The sequence below is a fragment of the Notothenia rossii genome (assembly GCF_949606895.1).
Source record: "Notothenia rossii genome assembly, chromosome: 2".
NCBI lineage: Eukaryota > Metazoa > Chordata > Actinopteri > Perciformes > Nototheniidae > Notothenia > Notothenia rossii.
In genome coordinates this window covers 44,052,199-44,075,734 of record NC_136904.1, presented here as the reverse complement: position 1 = coordinate 44,075,734, position 23,536 = coordinate 44,052,199, and the positions used below count along the sequence as shown (strand labels likewise).

The following is a 23,536-nucleotide window of genomic DNA, read 5'->3' as shown; positions in this document are numbered from 1 at the left end:
TCATAACCTCATTATTGCTTTCAAAAGCACGACTGGACATGCTCACAGTGCATGCTATGGGATGGGACAGGAAAAAAGGTGACTCCCTTCATCAGGCACTTTCCACAAGATATGTGAAGGTGAGCCTCCTATTAAAGGAGTTGTTGTGTCCTTTGTCATTTGCACATGGCTTGTTGTTAATCATAGCAAGTTTTAATCTTGATAAATGTCCATCGTCTACTGTTTATCAGACTAGTAGGAGGCTCCTGGAAGAGACTGCAAGTCTTAAGGAACTCAAGACGGAGCTACATTCTGTCTCAGATGGCATGGTGTCGACGTGGATTTCCGACGTGATGGAATGGGCATCTGGTAAGCATGACGAGATAACACCAGCTACATATCATTGTCCATGACTGTTTACATTTACAGATTTGTTCCTAAAGAGCAGCCAATTTTAAGGCAATAAGGCTGATTTTTCATGCCACGTAATGGGACCCTCACTGGATTTCAATAGACAGGGACATAATCTTCAAGCAATAGCAAGCCAACTATGTGTCCATGTTTATCTCTGATATGTTCCAGTTTCCATAGTTGTACCATAAATGTGTGTTAAAAGGTGTTAAATATGTTGCACAACTTTGTTTCTCAAAACTGTTACGTGTTGTATAACAGTACATTTTACTGCCAATATTGTTTCTACAGGAACATCAGAAACATCGGGTACTTCTGAAGACATCCTTCAAACAGCACTGCAGCAAAGCATTGAGGGGCTTTACCTAAGTGTGAGGCAGCGGAAGCAATCCCTTTACCGACAGAATGGTATAACAATATAATGTTTTAGGTTGCAGATTCAACCTACTGAATTCTATATATTTGTTGCACTTGCAAATATAGTTTGTCACATATCCCTATCCCACTACTTCATGTCTTTTTCAGACAGCAGCAAGCTCCGCCATCGACTTCGAAGGAAGCTTGCAGACGACAAAAAGCGCCTTAACCAGGAGATACTGAAGTACAACCAGCTGGTACACGACTCTGCCAGAGGCAGATGTTGCTGCAGTGGAGCATTCCCTCTCTGGAGGGAGCATCATGTCCGCGCTGTGGCCGTGGGAAGTTCATGGCATGGGTCAGTTTTCAGATATTTCATAATAATTCATTTGAAGTTCTGTTATATGAAGGTATACCTTGCTGAGTTATGCACATATCATGTAGAGTGTTAGAACGTTTAGTTTAAGGGTATATCTTAAGTTTTCTTATTGTGTATACATTTGATTATTTTGAAAGTACATGTTTGGAGTTTTAAACCTATTGTTATGCTATAATGGAAATGTGATTCATGTATATTCATAACTGTGATTGGATTTTAGTTAACTTTACAGCCAAGAAAAAGATACTTGATCAAGTCATGCTTACACGGAGACTGCAAGAGGAGAAAGGCATCCTATTGTGGGAGATGGCGCAGCATTGCACATGGTTGCAGAACATGGCAGTTGCTCTAAAAAATAAGGTGGCTGAGGAAGGTAAGTTGAAAGCAAAACTTAACCTACCTTGTAAAGTATGAGTTTTAAAGGAAAAAAAGTCAGCCCAAATCATTCTTGGTCACAGAAATTGGATGGAGTATAATGGCCTCTGCCCATTCGACCCGGCCATTTTACATAATGAAGTCCCTTGACAGTGACAATCATCTTTATATGTACATGGGAGAGAATATACTCCATTGAAGTGCTCTGGCCTCGTGAAGCAATCTTACTCTATAGTATGTCCATATAACAATATTTTGTGTATTTTCAGATGTAGACAAGGGGAATGGAGGACTTGGATGCACCCTAAGAAGGAAGCATGCTGAGGCGTTGGAGAGGTTGCAGGTGGTACTGCAGCAGTACAAGACTGCTTTAGGTCCTGATGCTTCTTTCCTTCAACATGAAGAGGAAAGTCAAATTGGCCTAAGCAGTCCAGACACCAGTGAAGATGAAGAAGGAAACATAATTTAGGTAATTTACTTATGAATTAATGTACAGTATCTTTGTTGATTTAGCCTCAAACTAGACATGTTGCTGTTACTTTTGTATTCATTAATGCTAAACATACATTGTGTATTCAAAAACCTCAAATTTGGTTTCTGATCTGCCCCTCTTTTTTGTTTCTCTGTATTTCCCCAGATTGCTGCTGCTCTCAAGCACGAATATCCGCCAAGACTTGATGTGCTATCAGAAATGTAAATACTTTACTGACTTTGTATTTAGAGATTGTATTCATACTCCTCAATGGAAGATCACCCTTGAATATGTTGACCATATGACTTTTCCCTATGCCGCAGCATCAGGCCAAACATTTCACTTGTACACAACTTAAATTGTATTGAAGAAAATGCTCAGCGTCCCTGGAATGCATCCTGAGCAATGAACCATTCACTTTTGATCCTTTTTGAAACACAAGAACGTACATTCCTAAATCTCCAAGTATATCTTGCTGGTTACCATACAACTTGGTGAGCACATCATTGTCCAAGAGCAGGAGGTCTTTCCCTTTTTTCCCAGAGCGGGATGCCTATGCATTATTATTTTCGATCTCTTATAGGATTTACCTGTCATTAACTTTATATGACTGCACCTGTTACACCGCAGGCCAATAACAGCTTTCCTCTAATTGTTCATTTTATTTTATTTTGCGTTACTTGCTTTAATTGCTTTGTCAGTTATATTTCCTTAAAATCATAAAAAAATTGTTGTGTTGTATGATTTCTTAATACTGTATGTTATAACCGTTTGCATAACTTGATTTTATGTTCTGTTGTCCATGCTTTTCATGTTAGACTAACCCCAACGCTCTAGAGTCAAGACATACACCCTTACGGTGGCCTTTTACTTGTATTGTGGTGAAACACATAAGTAAACCATTGCCAGAGAGGACCATTTTATTGTTTTAAAAACAATGTTATTGATGTGGTTGGTTGATGAATAAATATAAATTAAGCATACGTCTGTGGTACTTTTTGTTGTTTACATCACACTGCATTATAATGCGTTTGGAAATAAATTCATTTAGAAGTAACAATATGGGTTAGCACTTGAATATTTTTGTAAAGAGATGATCCTCATCCGGAACACTGGTTGTTGGTTTAAGATAAGATAGAACTTTATTGATCCCAATTTGGGAAATCTTTGCGTTGCAGCAGCATTAAAACACATGGCATTATACAATACAAATAAAAAGACAAGAAATAAAGAAGAAAATATACATGTTGAATTTACAAATGAAATGAGCAATAACAAGATATGCAAGGTATTATATTTACATAAGTATGTGACAGATGGAATATTACATATTACACTGAATATGTCAAATGTACAGTGAAGAGAGAAACTATGGAGCAGAGAGTTCTCTTCCAGCCAGAGGTGATTTGTTGTACAGCAACACGTTCTCACTCCCAACCCGTCACATGTTGACAAAACACAAGTTGGAGTCCGTCAGGACCGAGGGTCGGAGCAGCTCATTTGCTTTAGAGAATTTTACACCCGGAAGGAAGTATTCTCTCCGCTTCGCTTGACAAACCCAGCGCCATATAGACTGAGAGTTACGTCATCTCCGTTCACTCCAATGGACCACTTTTTTACAGCAATGGCGGATCGTGGAGCCTCTCAACCGTTCCCCGGCGATTGAGAGGCTAGCAGAGCTGTAGAGTTGCAGCATAATAGCCCGTTCGTGACGGACTTTTAAAGTTAAGAAAGAAGTTTAAAGATTTATATTGCGGATATTATCAGTACATCTGATTCAAATTAACATGTGTATTAAAGGATGTCAGTGGATTATCCATAAATTAGTAGATTTAGGGAACGTTTACAGATAACAGATTAAGCTAGGATACCATACCATAGTACCATACACTACACCATAGTGGTTGAATACACAGTATTAGGAAACACTTTATACTTACTGGACATGTTATACTCATTACATACTGTATATAAAATATGACCAAGAATGTGAGACAACTTTATAGAAATTCATATCACATCTGTTACTGATGCCATTTGTCATACTTTGTTAAACTCACAAATAATAAAGTTCCATAACTTCAGTTGGGAACAAAGACCACACCTTATCTCCCCAAGGCAATTTCCCATCCAATAGGTGTGCTATATAGGTGTGTATTGTTATGGTTTAGGTGTGTTGCTTTCTCCCCCTCCCCTCTGTCTTCTCTCTCTCTCCTGTGCAGTGTGGTGATCGTTAGAAGGCTCAGCTGGTTCACAATGAGGAGCACCTGTACTCATCTAATCAACTCCTCCATAAAACCCTGGTCATGTTCACACTCCAGTGCCAGATAATTCCGTCTCACTCGGTAGAGCTGAATGTCGTAGTAGCCTAGCTTAGTGTGATTTTCTCTTGCTGTTTTTGTTGAAGAGTAACCTTGTTTTTTCCTCTGTTTTTCCAGTGTCTGCTCGAGCCAGCCTGAGTCCTGCTGCCGCCACCAGCGTGAACTAGATCCACCTTCATTTTGTGGATTGTTTTTTAGTTGCTCCTTTTTTCCTTTATTAAACTTTGTTAAAAGACTGAATCCATCTGGTTGCTGCCATTGTAGGTCCTGAACTTTGGACCCATCCCTAACATAATTATCTGGCCAAAAAACATGGACCCGGCAGAGACTGATTTTTTTAGGCAGGCCCTGTCCTCACAGGGGGCGCTCGTGGGTCAGCACGAGTCCGTCCTGAGAAGCTTGAATGAAAAGCTTGACCAACTCACGACGGGTATGATTCAGCTGAGCGGCCGCATGGAAGACGTGGCGACCCGGCTTACCCAAGATCCTGTTCCATTCCCTCCAGCTCCCTCTCCCGTTTCACCGTCTGCTCATCCAGCAACACTGAGTCCAGGTCTCCGGGAGCCACATATTCCCATCCCCGCTAGGTATTCAGGTAATCCAGGGACATGCAGCCAATTCCTTCGTCAGTGCTCGTTATTTTTCAGTCAGCAGCCAGTTACATATGCCTCTGATCAGTCTAGAGTAGATTTTGTTATGAGCCTTCTTTCTGAGAGAGCCTCCGCTTGGTCGCTGGCAGTTTCTTCTAACAAGCCTTACCTGTGTTCTGATTATAATGCTTTCTCCGGAGAGCTGCGTAAAGTTTTTGACCACCCTGTTAGGGGTAAGGAGGCAGGCAGCCAGCTTCTCTCTCTTCGTCAGGGAAGAGACTCAGTTTCCCAATATGCCCTGGATTTCCGTATTTTAGCTGCAGAGTGTACTTGGGACCAAGCGGCTTTACAGAGTGTGTTTTTAAGAGGCTTGGCGGACGAAATCAAGGACGAATTAGCCGCTAGGGACGAGACTTCCGACTTAGAGGAGTTAATTAGTCTGGCTATTCGTCTAGATAACCGGTTGAGGGAGAGACGTAGGGAGAGGTCAGTCAGGCAGAGGGCCTTCTTCCCTTCCCCCCTTTCCTGTGTGTCACCAGCTGTTCCTCGCCCACCTCCGGAGCCCGCCAGTGTTCGTTTGCCGTTCTCGCCAGCATCTCAACCCACGCCTCACCAGGAGGAGCCCATGCAGATCGGTCGGATGAAGTTGACTGAAGCAGAGCGCCAACGCAGGTTCCGTCTGAGGTTGTGCAACTACTGCGGACAAGGGGGTCATTACATCGCGGGGTGTCCCGAGATGCCAAAAGAGCGGGCTCATTAGCCATAAGGGGAACGCTGGTGAGCCATTCTTCCATTTCCTCATCCCCTGGTCGTCGTATTCAAATCCCAGATATGCTACAGGACACATATTCCCTCCAGATCCTCATTGATTCTGGTGCTGATGACAATTTCATTGACTCTGGCATCATCTCTAAGTTGTCCATTCCCACTATTGAACTGCCTAATTCCAAAGAAGTGTTAGCATTAGATGGCAGACTATTAGCTGAGGTCACGCACCTCGCAGCTCCCATTACGCTGACCATGTCCGGTAATCATCCAGAGACTGTAGAACTTTTTGTTATCTCCTCTCCGCTGTCACCTGTTGTCCTCGGTTTACCCTGGCTAAAGGTTTATAATCCCCAGATAGATTGGGCAACTGTTTCCATTACTGGTTGGAGTAATCACTGCCACTCACATTGCCTAGGATCAGCTAAAACTCCATTTTCTTCACCTAGTCCAGCTGAGGAGGTTGATATCTCATCTGTTCCTAGCGAGTACCATGACCTTAAACTTGTGTTTAGCAAGGATCGTGCCCTCTCTCTGCCACCACATAGGCCCTATGACTGCGCTATTGAGTTGCTCCCTGGTGCCCCCTTACCCACAAAAAGACTGTACAACCTCTCCAGGCCAGAGAAAGAGGCCATGGAGAAGTATATTGGGGAATCCTTGTCCACTGGCATAATTCGTCCTTCTTCCTCACCTGTGGGAGCGGGTTTTTTCTTTGTGGACAAAAAAGACAAGTCCCTGCGCCCTTGTATTGACTTTAAAGGTCTAAATGACATTACCGTCAAAAACAAGTATCCTCTCCCGCTCATTGACTCTGCTTTCGGCCCATTGCATGACGCTGTTGTCTTTACTAAACTTGACCTTAGAAATGCATACTACTTAGTTCGCATCAGAGAGGGTGACGAGTGGAAAACAGCATTTAATACTCACCTGGGCCATTTTGAGTATTTAGTCATGCCTTTTGGGTTAACAAACGCTCCAGCTGTCTTCCAGGCCCTTATAAATGATGTTTTGAGGGACATGCTAAACCACTTTGTCTTTCTTTATCTAGATGATATCCTGATTTTTTTCAAAGTCTTTAGATGATCATGTTTCTCATGTCAAATGTGTGCTCCAGAGACTCCTCGAGAACAGACTGTTTGTTAAAGCTGAGAAATGTGAATTTCATGTGTCATCTGTTCAATTCCTTGGTTTCATCGTTGAAAAGGGGCAGTTAAAACCTGACCCAGCTAAAGTGAAAGCAGTTTGGGACTGGCCAGTTCCTTCAACCAGGAAGCAGCTGCAGAGGTTCCTCGGATTTGCTAATTTCTCTAGACGTTTCATTAACAACTACAGTCATATTGCTGCTCCTCTAACCCAGTTAACCTCTATCAAACTGCCTTTTGCCTGGTCCCCTGCGGCCGAGTCCTCTTTTAGTAAACTAAAAGATTTGTTTTCCAGCGCTCCTGTCCTCATTCACCCAGATCCAGAACTCCAATTTGTGGTGGAGGTTGATGCCTCAGATCTAGGTGTCGGGGCAATACTCTCCCAGCGCTCGTCCCAGGATCATAGACTCCACCCCTGCGCCTACTTCTCTCGACGCCTCACACCTGCAGAGAGGAACTATGATGTGGGGAATCGGGAACTTCTAGCCGTTGTGCTAGCCCTGCAGGAGTGGCGACACTGGTTGGAGGGTTCTGTATGTCCGTTTATCATTTGGACCGATCACAAGAACCTGTCCTATTTACGTTCTGCTCACAGGTTGAACTCCCGTCAGGCTCGGTGGAAACTGTTCCTTGGAAGGTTCAATTTCACTCTGACTTACCGCCCTGGATTAAAGAACACCAAGCCAGATGCTCTCTCCCGTCAGTTTTCACCCTCTGTGGAAGGGAGCTCCGTTGAGACCATCATCCCTACCTCCTGTGTGGTTGGAGCGGCCAGCTGGGAGATCGAGCAGACCGTTCAGGAGGCCCTCCAGGAACATCCCGCTCCAGCAGCCTGTCCTCCCGATCGGCTGTTCGTATCTTCCTCCGTGAGATCTCCAGTGCTCCAGTGGGGGCACTCTTCTAAAGTTGCCTGTCACCCAGGTTTTCACAGAACTTTTACCCTAATCCAGCAGAAGTTTTGGTGGCCGACCATGTCTGCTGACACCAGGGCTTTTGTCTCTGCCTGCTCTGTCTGTGCCCGCAGTAAATCCTCTCACCGTGCTCCAGCTGGCCTCCTACGCCCTTTACCCATACCTAACCGCCCTTGGTCGCACATTGCTGTGGATTTCGTTACAGGACTTCCTCCGTCAGAAGGTAATACAACCATCCTCACCATTGTGGATCGTTTCTCCAAGTCTGTCCATTATGTCCCCCTGCCCAAGCTGCCCTCTGCTCTGGAGACGGCAGACCTCCTAGTGTCCCATGTTTTTAGGCTTCACGGCATTCCCCAGGACATTGTCTCAGATCGGGGTCCCCAGTTTGCTTCCCGGGTTTGGAAGGCATTCTGTCAGGCACTGGGGGCCACTGCAAGTCTCTCCTCGGGTTACCATCCACAGACTAACGGTCAGGCAGAGCGGGCAAACCAGAACCTGGAGGCAGCCTTACGTTGTGTCGCTGCCCGTCTCCCCGCCTCCTGGTCTTCGCACTTGGCATGGGTGGAATACGCCCATAACTCCCTGGTCAGTTCCGCCACAGGTATGTCCCCTTTTATGGTCTCTAACGGCTTCCAGCCCCCATTGTTCCCCAGCCAGGAGAAGGAAGTGACTGTTCCCTCAGTCCAGGCCCATCTCTCTCGTGCCCGCCGAGTCTGGCGGGAAGCCCGAGCAGCCCTCACCCGAACTGCTGCCCGTAACCAGAAGCTGGCAAATCGCCACCGAACCCACGCTCCAGACTACAAGGTCGGCCAAAGGGTCTGGTTATCTGCTCGTGACCTGCCACTCCAGACTGAGTCGCGCAAGTTGTCCCCAAGATATATTGGTCCATACGCAATCGAACATGTCATAAATCCCAGTGTCGTCCGCCTTAGCCTTCCTCCTGCTCTCAAGATACATCCCTCATTCCACGTGTCTCTGCTCAAGCCCTATGTCTCTAGTCCACTCTCTCCTCCGGCTGACCCCCCCCCACCCCCCCGGATCATTGATAATCACCCTGCATTTACAGTATGCCGGCTGCTGGACATCCGCCGGCGTGGTCGGGGTTTCCAATACCTTGTGGACTGGGAGGGATATGGTCCTGAAGAACGGTCCTGGATCTCAAAGGCCCTTATCCTGGATCACACCCTCCTGGAAGATTTCTATAGGGAATTCCCTGACAAGCCAGGAAGGCCGCCAGGAGGCGTCCGTTAGGGGGGGAGTACTGTTATGGTTTAGGTGTGTTGCTTTCTCCCCCTCCCTTCTGTCTTCTCTCTCTCTCCTGTGCAGTGTGGTGATCGTTAGAAGGCTCAGCTGGTTCACAATGAGGAGCACCTGTACTCATCTAATCAACTCCTCCATAAAACCCTGGTCATGTTCACACTCCAGTGCCAGATAATTCCGTCTCACTCGGTAGAGCTGAATGTCGTAGTAGCCTAGCTTAGTGTGATTTTCTCTTGCGGTTTTTGTTGAAGAGTAACCTTGTTTTTTCCTCTGTTTTTCCAGTGTCTGCTCGAGCCAGCCTGAGTCCTGCTGCCGCCACCAGCGTGAACTAGATCCACCTTCATTTTGTAGATTGTTTTTTAGTTGCTCCTTTTTTCCTTTATTAAACTTTGTTAAAAGACTGAATCCATCTGGTCGCTGCCATTGTAGGTCCTGAACTTTGGACCCAGCCCTAACATGTATAACCCTTTCTCCTGTCTGTTACTCCCTCTTTCAGCACAAGAACCAGAGGGGGATTCAATGGAGCCTGAATACCTGCACTGAGACCCTCACCCTGCACCCTGAGTCTCAACTCTGTGTTTTTCAAGCCTTTCCCGGTTTTTTGTATTAAACAAAACATTAAGCTTTCCCAATGGTGTGGTTTTCATTTTGTGAAAAAGTGCAAATGCAGTGTTTGTATATAATAACCTCACATATTTTTTTGCTGTTGGTCGTGAAATTGCTCCTGCTGACTTGAGCCAGCCATTTTTTCCTCCGCTCTGTGTCAGTGGGGAAGCCGTACATTCGTACTCCTTTCTCGGAGCGATTTGAGCATCCCCAGGCAGCACAGCAAACCATGGTGGCGACTAGGAGGCAGCACAGCAAACCAGGACAACACGGAGAAAAAGGCACAGACAAACTGCATGATATGCTATTCAATGTTTATTGAATTCCATGTATTTGCAATGGATGTTCCTAAAACAACACATTTAACATCATCATCATGCTGCTGCTGCTGCTGCTGCTGCTGCTGCTCGTCCTTTGATAGTCACCTGTCGGTCTCCTGTTCTTTCTGAAAGCCATAAAGATGACATTAGTCATTTAGATAACTTGTGTCCTCAATTACCATGGGATTACTGAAACTACCATGAATTTAAGAAAATGGTAGAAATGAATCTAATCTGAATTTTGAAGCATTCCTTTAGATCCCCTCCCTCTAAATATATCAATAAACATTAGAAAGTGATGCTCCTGACTACCATACATGTTTAAGAAGATAATATTGGTTTTAAAGAATTCAAAGCTATAAACAGCAACAGGCTCTTTAACCAAGGCACTGTTAGCCTAACATGTAAACTAGTTGTTCACACTAATCCTAATATTATCACTTAATATTAGAAAATTCTATTTTATTTTTTAAAACATATTGATGTAAATACATACACATATCGATTTGTTGTATAAATATTTCAAAACAAAACCTTTATTCACTAATAATTACCAAAAATCTTAGTTCTATCTCCTGTTATCAATGCATTCACATTGCCCGCCATGAACTTCCGGGGAACGATCCTCGTCTGCATGAACCACGTGACGATAACCGTTTTTGGACTTCCGCTGTCGTAACTCTATCTATATGGCGCTGGGTTGAACCAAGATGAAAATGCAAATGTCAAGCCTGCTGCACCGTGTGCAAGAAAACACTCCAATTATGATAAAGGCATTAGTCGAATCGGAAGTTCTTCATATCCTTTGTACTTTTTTTCAGTATGGATGTGAAAAAGTCTACTTTGCATTTTCATGATTTGCATTCATAATGATCCTAAAAAGGTCTTACATTTTTAAGCAGCAAGTCAAAACTCTGTTCACCTCTGATCTGCGTTGCCGCTTCAACGCTTCTGCCCATTCACTATGAATGGGGTGACGTCACGATTCGCCGAACTGCATTGTTGGAGCAAAGCGTAGCTTCTCTCGCGGTGCTCGCTGCAAAAGTAGAGCAATGTTCTACTTTTGCCGCCTCGATGGAGGCGTCAGGCAATCGAATAATATGCCAGTACAAGCTCTAGCCAATCAAACCGCTTGCTTGTGTGTCTGGGGCAGGAGATTCATGTGATTGGTTGTTGGTCGAGTTTCAGCCCCCCCCCCGCCGGCAAGCAACAACGCACGCCGCCGTGTGTAGGAGCCGTAATTGTTCTACAGACAGCTACGGATGACACCATTAGCCGCACTCTTCATACTGCTGTATCCAACTTGGTAACCTTATTCTGTTTTCTTGAAGAAGTGCAATAATGGAGCATGGCATGTGGGACCGGGTCAGAGTGGACCATGGAAAAGACTTCTATTTAACTATTTTTATGCAGGAGAAGTTGGCTAGCCAGCGACACAACACAGAGAGGCCACCATACCGGCAAACTCCGTCAACAAAGGTGAGTCAGTTAGAAAACCGAGTTGTAATGTATACAGTCAAGCTAAGAATTGTACAACCCCTGATTATAATTTAGAGTTTTCTGCTTTTCAAAGTAAATTACAACATGTTATTGATTAATTAACGTTTTTCTTCATTATTTCTTCTTAATTGATTGCTAAAGGTAGATGATAATTATAAATTGTGTGTAAGAAAGTACATTAATCTATTAAAAAAAAAGCTAATATCTTCTATATTTTGCATTGACAGAATCACACAATCGAAAGAATTTGGCCTGAAATCAACAATAGGGTAAACTACCCGTTGAAACTGGCATTGATCCAACTTGTGGGTCAGGAGGAGCTGGACATGGAGGACAACATGACCAAATACTGCGTGTCATCCTTGACTTGCCAATTGGCCCAGCTCGGAGTTGAGCCCACAGGATTCCAGGTTTGTGTTAGGGTTTGTTTCTCAAGCAGAGATGTTATAAAGTCTAATCTAATTACATACACATATATTTTGAGTAAAAGGAAAGTCTAAAGCCATCTCAGAATTTCAAAATAACTCATCATGTCTTGACTTCACACCTCTGCTCTTAAGCCTCTTTAAAAAACATTGAATGTATCTTTTATGCTACACTTATTTTAGGGAAGGGTATACCCAATTACTTGGCAAGAGAGGGATGCCAGAAGAGAGTCAACCCAGCTAGAAATGTTTGGTTCTAAAAACATTCTGAGAATGTTAGTCATTGTTCTACAGTAGGAAGGTTTTCAGCGGGAAGTTTTTGTTTGGTTCCCAGAACGTTCTTCTGAAAGGTAGGATAACGTTCTCTAAAAACATTCTTAAAATGTTTGGTGATAACATTGTTAGAACATGATGCTCTCCTATTCTTAAAACCTTTTCAGTGAGAAGTTTTTGTTTGGTTCCCAGAATGTTCTTCTGAAAGGTAGGATAACGCTCTCTAAAAACATTCTTAAAATGTTTGGTGATAACCTTCTTAAAATGTTTTTGAAAACATTGTTAGAACATTATGCCCTACTATTCTTAAAACGTTTTCAGCAGAAGCTTTTATTTTGGTTCCCAGAATGTTCTTTTGAAAGGTAGGATAACGTTCTCTAAAAACATTCTTAAAATGTTTTTGATAACATTGTTAGAACATTATGCCCTACTGTTCTCAAAACATTTTCAGCTGCAAGTTAGATGTTTTATGTTGCCAGAATGTTATTATTTTAGAGAAGGATAACGTGGTTTATGTTAAAGAAATTATGCAAATGTTCTATGGTAACAATTTACAAAAATATGCTTACATTATTTGAACTTGAAGACATAATATTCCTGTAATTGTTCAACTCAAAATTCCTGGGTAAGTGGACTGACCACTGTGGTCATTAGGATGATTTTGATAGTTTACTTAACTATTGGAATTTGACTATTAACACATGTAAAAGGATGACATGGAATCAGCTGGTGAAAGTAACATTTATTTATTAGAAAAGGGGAGCTGGGAGTGGAGGATGGTTATCAGTAGTGATGGCAGTTTGACCCTGAAGCTTCGAACGGAGCTTCAACCCTGGACTTCCAATTCCATAGAAGCAGTGCTTCAAAGCTTGCTTCAAATCACGTGACATGTGACGTCCGAAGCAGCAACTGCTTCAAATCACGTGACATGTGATGTCCGAACCAGCAACTGCTTCATCTCCTGAATGAATCAACTCACTGGTTTGCCGTCCAATCAGGTGATTCAATGCACTGCCTCGTCTCGATTCTGACTGGTTGAAACTGCTTGAATTTGAGCGTCACTTAGTAAGTGACACTTTATAACCGCTTAAAAAAATGCACAATTTGGCAATCTGTGGGATTGTCGTCGTAGTTTGCCTTGTTGCTGTTGAGTTGTTAGTATTGCGTTTGGATCATTATGGAGCCAGCCAGGAAGAGAGGTCGTTCTGAGATGTGGGATCACTTCAATCTGATTGCGCATGATAAGGTTGGACAACTACAGTATTATAGCTATGGTTTATCTCAAATCTATATTAAGCAGCATTAAAGTACAATTATGTATATGATCAATGTAGCCATTAGGCTAAAGCTTTATAGACTGAAATTTCATTTTTATTTACAAATGCCTTTCTCTACAGATTCAGTGCTTGGTGTGTTCAACTGAACTGAAGTATCATGGGAATACTTCCTCCATGATTAGGCACTTCAGTGCCAAACATGGAGCTGCTGTGAACCAGGGGAACATACATGGTATGTATTATATTATTATTAACTAGTAACACTAACACAATATGTTATGACTGTATTCCATGACTCACAAGCATAGACTGCTCACAAGTCTGCTTCCTTTGAGTGCAATTTCACATAAATTCTTATTTGCTTTTTTTGGTTTTGTTTTTATTCTTTATGTCTTTATTTCTTTGTTTTAGTGGACCGGAAGCGAGAGCTGGATGGGGCTCTTGTGAATATGGTGGTGAAAGACTTGCAGCCTTTTTCCATCGTGGATGACTGTGGCTTCAAGCAGCTTGTGGCCTTGCTTGATCCTAGATACACTCCATCCAGACGGGTTCTAAAGGAGATGGTGGTCAAGCGCTATGAGGAGGAGAAGACGAAGGCCAAGGCTGTCATGCAGAGGGTAGAGGCTGTGAGCCTGACTGCTGATATGTGGACCTCCATTAATATGGAAGCATATCTAGCAGTGACCTGCCATTATGTGGATGACTCTGCGAAGCTGGCCACAGTGCTTTTGGGAGTGCTGCCTTTCCCTGAAGCTCATACAGCGGTTAACATCACTGCTGCAATGAGGTCTCTCATGGAGGAATGGGGCACTGAAGGCAAAGTGACCTCAATTGTGACGGATGCAGGAGCAAATATGGTTGCCTCTGTCAGAAGTTTAAATCTAAGACATGCACTTTGCTTTGCTCATTCACTAAATTTAGTGGTGAAGAAATCTCTGGATGCAACTCCTGGCCTACAAGACCTACGCACAAGGGCTAGAAAAGTAGTCACGTTCTTTAAAACCAGCACAACAGCAAAAGAGAAGCTCAGAGAAGTGCAGGAGCAGATGAATCGCCCTGTGCTGAAGCTTATTCAGGAAGTGGACACCCGCTGGAACAGCACCTACCTAATGCTACAACGCCTTTTCAAAGAGAGGCAGTCAGTGGGAGCAGCTCTTGCGACGCTGAAAACAGATGTGAGACCTCTGTCCTCTGAGGACTATGAAACAGCAGATGCATGCCTGCAATTGCTCTGCCCCTTTTTCCAGGCAACAGTGGAACTCTCCGAGGAGAAGAGAGTCTCAGGGTCCAAGATCATCCCAATGACGAAAATGTTAATGCTATACTTGTACGACACAATTGGAAAAACAAGCTACGACACAGCAAAACTACTGGGACAGAACATGGTGTCAAATATGCAAAACAAGTTTGACACCACGGAGAGCCAAACTGCATTGACCCTGTCAACACTGCTGGATCCTAGATTCAAAACTATTGGATTCTAAAATCAAGTACAGGCAGCGGCATCAGTTAAACGACTGACAGCATTTTGCACACAACTGAGGAAAAACGCACAACCTGACACACCTACAGAAGAACAGCCCTCCACATCAGCTCAACCGGCACCAACAAATGTTGACAATCCATCATCCACAGGTAATGTTATAAATAGTTAATTGATAAAATACAGGACAAAATAAGTAAAAGTAAAAAGGGATACACATTGAAACCTTTCAGTACTGATGATTACAGTCATGTTTGTCTTTCAGGTCTTAACCTTTGGGAAACTCTGGACAGAGATGCTTCTGAAGCGAGGACGGCAAGGAATGCCACAGCAGATGCTACAGTGGAGGTGCAGCGGTACATGACTGATCCACCGCTGGAAAGATCGAAAGAACCACTGGCATACTGGGTGGACCATCAAAATGTGTATCCCAATCTGTTCAAACTGGCGAAACAATTTTTATGCATGCCAGCATCATCGGTTCCATCTGAGTGAATGTTTTCAAAATGCGGGGAAATTGTAAGCAAGAAAAGAAATCGGCTCAATCCAAAAACTGTTGAAAAAATAATGTTCCTGAATAAAAATCTTTGAGTGTTCCCCATCCCACATGAACACCCCCTGCCAAAGTTACACAAGCACACCATAACCTATGCCATATTTTGCCTGAACCCTCTCCTCAATAACACAATACACGCATTCATCCGTCTTTATTTGTAAATGATATTCATGATACATACAGTTTATATATATATTTATATATATATATATATATATATACATATTTATATTTATTTATAGTTCTATATATCCATCCATCCATCTTCTCCCGCTTATCCGTGGTCGGGTCGCGGAGGTAGCAGTTCCAGCAGAGAGCCCCAAACTTTCTTTTCCCTGGCCACATCAACCAGCTCTGACTGGGGGATCCCAAGGCGCTCCCAGGCCAGCGAAGAGATATAATCCCTCCATCTGGTTCTTGGTCTACCCCTTGGTCTCTTCCCAGCTGGACGTGCCTGGAACACCTCCCTAGGGAGGCGCCCAGGTGGCATCCTAACTAAGTGCCCGAACCACCTCAACTGGCTCCTTTCGACGCGAAGGAGGAGCGGTTCAACTCCGATTCCCTCCCGGATGACCGAACTTCTCACCTTATCCCTAAGGGAGACACCAGCCACCCTGCGGAAAAAAACCCATCTCGGCCGCTTGTACCCGCGATCTCGTTCTTTCGGTCATGACCCATCCTTCATGACCATAGGTGAGGGTAGGAACGAAAATGGCGCGGTAGACAGAGAGCTCTGCCTTCTGGCTCAGCTCCCTTTTTGTCACAACGGTGCGGTAAAGCGACTGCAGTACCACTCCCGCTGCTCCGAAGTGCACCAGATTGATGCATCCAACTTCAATATTTAAAAAAAAATGTTCCAGGGGGAGCATGCCCCCGGACCCCCCTAGACTAGAGGGTGTCAGGTCCACTCCCCACTTATAAAAATAGCACTTTACCACTGCACCCCCTCTAATCTCAGATGCACCCTGAGTCATTTTGTTTAAGTACAGTAAGCCTTTCTAAAATATACAGTAAAGAGACAAACCCACCAGCATTATAGGATATACTATGACTTTGTGCCAAATACTTGTTGCTGATTTAGAGTACTGGCACCTTTTTTATTCCAATTCAAGCACTGGAGTAGATGGTAAGGAGAAGTAGCTGAATTTGAAGAAAGTCAAGGTCGGATATACATGGCTATTTTTGTGATATACCTGTAAGGTAAAATGACGAATAAAAACTTGCATTTTTCAGTGATCTCTGTATTTTGCCGACAAATGCAGCCACCGCGCTGTCTTCTGCTACAAAGAGCTCATTAAAAAAGGCGCTGTCAGAACTGAGGAAAAAAAGATTAGCAAATATGTCCATGAAATATATATATTTTTCGAGTTTATTTATTTTATGAACAAACAAATAGCCAGACAGACAGCACAATAGCAGTTGGCAAACAAATTAGGATGACAACAATGTGATTCGAGTTCGACAGGATACAAAACAAAGACAAAACAAAAAATAAGTGAAAACAAAACAACAACAACAAAAAAATGGATTGCGACAGGACAAAAATCAACAAAAAATAAAAATCTATATCTAAATCTAAAGGCTCTGAATCTAAGTCCATTATTAATAACTTAATGCAACAGTAGAGATCAAGGAATGTGCATAAATGTAACAAAAAGACCAAATATATCAAAAAATAAAAGATAGCACATAGCACTTGTTGGTCAGTCAGCCGCCCACTAATTACAATTTCACACCACAGGTCCACCACCCTGTTGTACAAAGACATCCGGCATGTCCAGCTCCCGCATATACTTGTAGTAGGGGTTCCACATCTTGTGGAATTTCCTCAGGGAGCCCCTCAGTATGCACCTTATTTTCTCGAGTTTGGCTGAATTTAGGACTTCTTTTAACCACAAGGTGTGTGAAGGGGATGTTGGAGACTTCCACATGAGCAATATCAGGCGTCTGGCTAGTAAGGTAACAAAGGCTATGAAGGCTGTCTCCAGAGAAGAGAGTGGCCATGTGGGTGGGGTTACACCAAACAGTGCGGTCATGGCATTAGGAGCGATCGGTTTTCAAGTGATTTCTGACAGTGATCTATAGATGTCAGTCCAATAAGAGTGTAAGACTGGAAAAGACCCGAACATGTGTGCGTGACTCGCCGGTGCTTGGCTACATCTGTCACAAGTTGGGTGAACCTCCTTATATATTTTAGAGAGCCTGAGTTTAGTAAAGTGTGTACGATGCACTACTTTGCACTGAATCAGTCCATGTCTAGCACAAATAGAAGAGTTATGTACATGAGCGAGTGCTTTTTCCCAAAGTTCTTCAGAAATCTCCTCCCCAAGATCTGTTTCCCAAAGAGATATGGAGTTCAGGGTAACCAAACGAAGAGAATAAATCTGAGCTTAAATACACGTCATCATTCCCTTCAGAGTTAGGCCTAAGGAGTGTGTCTAGCAGCGAATCAGTTGGGTGATTAGGAAACTGAGGAAATCTATTATTAACAAAACTGCAAATCTGTAGATACCTAAAGAAATGTTGCTTAGGTAGTGCAAATGTATCAGATAGCTGTTGGAAAGAGGCAAATGTTTTGTGAATATAAAGGTCTTTGAATGTTTTAACGCCTTGGTTAAACCAAATAGCAAATGCGCCGTCTACTAAGGATGGAGGAAAAACATGGTTTGCAGTTAAAGGGGCTTTTATTTAAATTGAGTTTATAACCGGATACAGCACCAAATGAGCTAAGGATAGAGAGAGCTGCAGGGACAGACACAGATAAATTAGAGACGTAAAGAAGAAGGTCATCCGCGTATAGAGAAGCTTTCTGTTCTATCCCATTTCTGAATATACCTCTAATGCGGGGGTCACACCGAAGAGCGATGGAGAGGGGCTCAATAGCTAAGGCAAATAAGAGAGGGCTCAAGGGACAACCCTGCCAGGTGGAGCGGTGGAGAAGGAAATATTCAGAGTGCGTATTATTCGTTCTCACTGAAGCTAGGGGAGAGGACTACAATAGCTTCACCCATGAGGTAAAGTTCTTTCCAAAGCCAAATTTCTCCAAGGTGTGAAAAAGATACCTCCACTCCACACGATCAAATGCTTTTTCTGCATCTAAAGATATCACAGCTTCAGGTACAGAATTTGCGGAAGGCTGGTAGATTGTGTTAAAAAGTCGTTTTAAGTTAAAAAATGAATGCCTATTTTGATGAAGCCGGTTTGATCGGGAGAGATAATGGTTGTTAACACGGTTTCCAAACGTAAAGCGAGCATTTTAGACAGTAATTTAAAATCCACATTTAATAAGCTGATTGGTCGGTAGTGTAAACTGTGTTCGTTATTCTCCCGTCCAGGAGAGAAGCTTTAAAAGGAGACTAAATGGAGTCTCTGTGAAAGTTCAATTGACCTTTCGCAAAGCCACGCCCCTAAATGCCCGTTGTCACATCATATTCGATCACGTGCGCGGCTCCCTGTGGAAGTCCGACAAGCTTAGCGTTCAAATTCATTGCGAAAATGGTGAAGCGTTGTGCTTATGGTCTTTGGAAATCGGATAGCAGATATCCCATAAGCTTAGAAGGGGGGGGGGGTGATATTTTACCCGTTTCCTAAACCCAAAACCCGAGAGGAGAGAAGCCGCCAGTGGATGAAGAAATGCGGCAGGCCCCATGCAAAGCTGAATATGGCGAATATCAACAAACACAAATACGTTTGCTCCAAGGTAAATAACTGCTAACGTAGCTAGCTAGCTAGCAAAGATTACATTCACAAATTAACTAACTAATTTAATTAACTAATTTCACTAACTAACGTTAGCTAAAGTCACACGACTACAGCTGTAAGCTGTGTGCTTCTCGGTCGTTTTGACCATGTATATCACTTGATGCATAATAATGTCTGAACAGCTGAGCTCCGTTATTAGTCTACCTGTGGTCAAAGTACAAACAAGAAAGCCAACAGGCAATCATTCATTTATATTTTGCTTTAATCTTTGTAGCATTTTGTTAATGGAAAGCCTACTGCCGACTTCCCTAATCCTGCTGCACAAGTGGGCACCCCGACCCCCACAAAGGAACAACAAGGTGGATGCTCTATTGATGTTGTGCCTCCCTCTTTTCTAATGTTTATACTGTGGATATAACCCTCCATAGCGTATTGTAGCCCCTTTTGTCGGGACCTGGAGGATATTGCTGCGTTATTGCTCCAAAATGAGTCTGTTAAGGCGACTCCGACGTTACGGAGACCCTCCATTATGGCTTTGTTTAACGCATCTGGCTCTCAGCTTGTCGGACTAGCAACAGTAACCAAGGGGGGGCGTGGCTTTGTGAAAGGTCAATTGGGTACTTTAATTAAAAAAGGCGCGGGTTGGTCACAAGCATGATATTGTTCAGTCAGACAAACAGCTGTGATCCGCTCCTCGTTAGGGAAGAGAAGAGCCGATCTCTCCTCCGGTGCTGTTATATATATCCTCTGCTGGCTCCTCCCCGCCAGCCGGCTCGCCTCGTCTCCAATGTCCGTTATTGCATTTAAACAGAGGATTGGTTCTTTTCACATTCAATATATGCTTAACACGCCTTTTCTCCTCATATTCTCTTTCATCACTTTTCATTTAACACATTCTAAAACGCTGTAATCAATACTCTAAAAAATACTTCTCGGCTCGTTTGGTTTCCGGTCATTCCGGATGTTGTCACATGCTACTCTCGTCTGTAAACAATAATGTATTCAAATAAACTGTACCTTCATTTAATATTCAGCATGGTAGTATCTCGACATCTATAGTTGTAGTGTTAAATCAGTAGGCTTCGGTTTGCACCACTCCATATCATTTCGCTACTAAATTCACCTCTTTAGGAAATCGTATATTAGCCACATGCTAAATGGTAACCGTAGATGAAGGATTTTCAGAATAAAAGCTGAACTGCTTGTGCACAAGAATTTCTGTTTTTTCAGTATAAAAGAGCATTAAAACTGACGGCATGTTTAAACTACATTTCCCCATTAAAACATTGATTTTAATTTCTAACAGTCCCTCCTTACACACCTAAAAGGTGTGTATAATACTGAAATCAATGAGTTCTTCATCTGAACTTTGCATATTACATATCTCATATTAACAAACATACAATCAAATGGAATGGTTTTACAGCCGGCCTTACAAAAATACAAAATAAATTATTGTCTGTGTTCAAACATAAAAGTTTTCCCTTGTGCATAACTTCTAGTGTTTACATTCAATATCATTCTTCAAAATAGCAGCAATGGCTTGGTATCAGAACATTTCTTCGTCCCTCCTTTCACAGAAACCGTTCTCATACCACGCTCAGTGTTAAGGCACTTGTTTTTACAAAGTGAAAAGAAACAAACCATTTTAGAATAGCAATGATTTTTACAACATGATATCCACCATATTAGAATAGTATAAAGTAATAAAGAATAAAATGAAATATCTTGGATTGGCAAAGTAAATTGAAAAATAAAAATAAACTATCTTGGAATAGTGTAAAGTAAATTGAAATGGATTCACTCCATTTTAGCATTTTATTTTGCTCACTTCTTCACATGATTTCATAATTTAAAGAATCACATCAGCTGGACATTCATTGATCAATCTCATCTCCGAACATCCATATCATTTAAACTAACTCATCATTGTCATCAACATCTGTATACGGGGTGGGTCGTCTTGTTCTGCTAGCATTTGTAATTATCTCCTCATGAGAAATGTACCCTCCCTCCTTTCATACCATTAGGTATAAGGTACATAAGGTATGAAAGTAATATGTTCTCTAGAAGGGGCCGTCGTGATCAATCGGTACGTTCTACAGTCATTTCAGGGAGAAGATTTTGGTCAGTTACAACAGTTGTAGAATTTCTTCACTTAAAAGTTCCTACTCAGTAACTTTGGGTGGTCTGTTCTAATGCAGTGATAAAGTCCCTGAAATGGTGGGAAAACCGGTGGCATATCAATAATGCATTATACTAATTTATCTTCAATTCTGGTCTACTTAAATAACTATGCTAACCCCTTTAACAGTGTGTGGAACCTTGGGTGCCCGAGCATGTGATAATTACTTCCTCCTTTAACAAGGATTTTAAAAACAGAAGTCATTTCATTAATGGTTTGCAGTTCAATTCAGGAATTTACACTTATGGCAGATATGTTTCTCCTTTAAATAACATCTCTAAATGTCAGGTCATCACTGATTGAATGGTCTCTTTTAAAACTCATACTCTGGTGCCGTGCGCTCCCTCTGAAGCTGCAAGTAAGATTTAAAACATCTGCAGGGTGGGTCGAGCGACCCCTTCTCCCTAAACGATATTTGTTGTAAAATATGCACCATCACAATGAGTGATCCAAGGCCCCCCATGTATTACTCCCAATTATATTAGTTTTTTTTAAATTAAAATGTGCAATCTCTCTTTGCCCAGTGTCTTTTTTAAACTCTACATCTTGGACGAAAAACAAATGTTATTTCCACCTTAATCTTCCCTCCTGAGGTAATAACCATGCTACAATGGAGAAATCAATACTCTAGATTGGAATACTATCTTTGGCTTGGTACTAGCTCTACCTTTAACATTTTCCATACAAATAAAGATTTGTCTGCTTTTATAGAGTGGTTACTAAAACCATCCCTTTAAACTGTAGGTCTATAGGCTACTGTAACAAATTAAATCTTACCCAAATTCACACATGAATAAAATTTTTTCCTAAAGAATAATTTGTTCATATGATGAAAAGATTGAATAATATGTTCTACCCTCAGTGTGTTTTTAGGGTTATTTAATAGTTTCCTCTTTCTTTCTTTATAAATTAACCAATTGATCAATTCATGGCTAATAAATATTTTTCTTTACGTATTTCTCGTTGGTGAATAAGTGTGTTTATGTGTAAACTCACTCACTCCCGTTTTCCTTCTCTCCCCCTCTGGTTGTCAAGCCACGACCCCCTCACGTTCTGCCGGACCATACCAACTCCTCCGTCCTGTCCTCTTCTCCGTCCACCTTCTCCTCAGTCCATCCGCTCTTGGATCCTTCCGCTGTAACTCTTTCCAGTGTCCCATCTGCTTTGCTTTTCATCTCCTCCTTTACAGTCTCTACTGGTTGCATGGAGGGCGTATTCTGCTCTCATGTCCCACACTCTGCTCTTGTGTCCAAATCTTGTGGCTCAGTTTGGAACTTCATGTCCTGTGGGGGACCGATGAGAGTGTGCCTTTTTATGTCACCTGTAGTTCTGGATTCCTCAGGTGGAGATGGTTCTGGATAAAGTCTTGTCATTGTTGGTTCAGCTCTGCTTCTCTGTCTGTTCGATCGAGGAGGAGGAGTCTTCCGTGGTGAGGTATTTTGTCTGCTTGGAAGTTGGGGTCGTAGCGTTCTGACAGGCGGAGAGATAGAGAGAGAGATCTCGGGACGCATTATCTATAGTTAATTCTAACACACTGAGGTAAAAATAAATCCAATCTTTCCCACTCCATTTTCCTAACCATACTATCTTTCTTTGATGTTAAATGTCAACTAAGCCCAGTTTATGTTTTCTAATAATTGTACCATATCCCTAAACATTGTTTTCACCCACTGTAACATGTTTACTCCAATTAACTCTTTCAGGAAACCACTTTCTTCCATAAATTTAAATACCTAGATGTTTCAAGCACCACATATTTCACACACTATAAAGGAACGTCTCCATATTTTCTCCATCACTTTAAATCTCACTGTTATTTAGAATATAAGTAACTTTGGTGACTGGACATATCTGCAATGTCGCCACTGTCTGCTGGGAAATTTTGTTCATAGAGTTTGTACATACAAAGCTGTACTTGTGGGTTAGTAGCCTGTTTCAACTGTAATCATTTTCAATAATTCTACTCAGGTCACCGGTCGGTTGTTCATAAACTTAACAGGGGGAGTTTCTGGTACAGACTAAAACATGGATCCAGTGTATTTAGAGATTCCCCTAATCTGTAAATCCCCATCACTTACATATCCCGATCACTTAAACCCATCTCATCATTTGATACAAGAACTGCATATAGGGGGGGTGAATCATCTTGATTATAACCGCCTCTTGTTTGGGACCGAGTATTTCTAACTTCTCCTCTTTTTGCTCAGCTGATCTTTTGGCTCTGGGGATAAGTGAAAGTCT

At 42.5% G+C, this 23,536-nt stretch overlaps 1 protein-coding gene across 3 annotated transcripts; it reads left to right on the top strand.

Moving 5' to 3' along the window:
* Positions 1-316: 316 nt before the first annotated feature.
* Positions 317-3,211, top strand: LOC307030834 (uncharacterized protein). 3 transcript variants are annotated; one of them, XR_013805797.1, is made up of 6 exons: positions 317-348; positions 682-798; positions 916-1,105; positions 1,359-1,499; positions 1,771-1,970; positions 2,139-3,211. XR_013805797.1 is itself a non-coding variant. In XM_079667500.1 (4 exons), exons 1-4 carry the CDS (start codon positions 333-335, stop codon positions 1,375-1,377), a joined length of 342 nt encoding a protein of 113 aa, XP_079523626.1. In that variant the 5' UTR covers positions 317-332; the 3' UTR covers positions 1,378-1,733. The 3 variants fall into 3 exon arrangements, 2 of the variants coding, with proteins under 2 accessions (XP_079523626.1, XP_079523625.1); XM_079667500.1 differs by lacking the exons at positions 1,771-1,970; positions 2,139-3,211 and having other exon boundaries at positions 1,359-1,733; XM_079667499.1 differs by lacking the exons at positions 317-348; positions 682-798 and having other exon boundaries at positions 1,020-1,105.
* Positions 3,212-23,536: the final 20,325 nt, after the last annotated feature.

Bases quoted from the DNA above. Each gene is read 5' to 3' on its own strand.
- LOC307030834 (XM_079667499.1), top strand. From the start codon at position 1,069: ATGTCCGCGCTGTGGCCGTGGGAAGTTCATGGCATGG. The intron at 1,106-1,358 runs GTCAGTTTTCAG...TTAACTTTACAG, and splicing joins GTGGGAAGTTCATGGCATGG to CCAAGAAAAAGATACTTGAT. The intron at 1,500-1,770 runs GTAAGTTGAAAG...GTGTATTTTCAG, and splicing joins AAATAAGGTGGCTGAGGAAG to ATGTAGACAAGGGGAATGGA.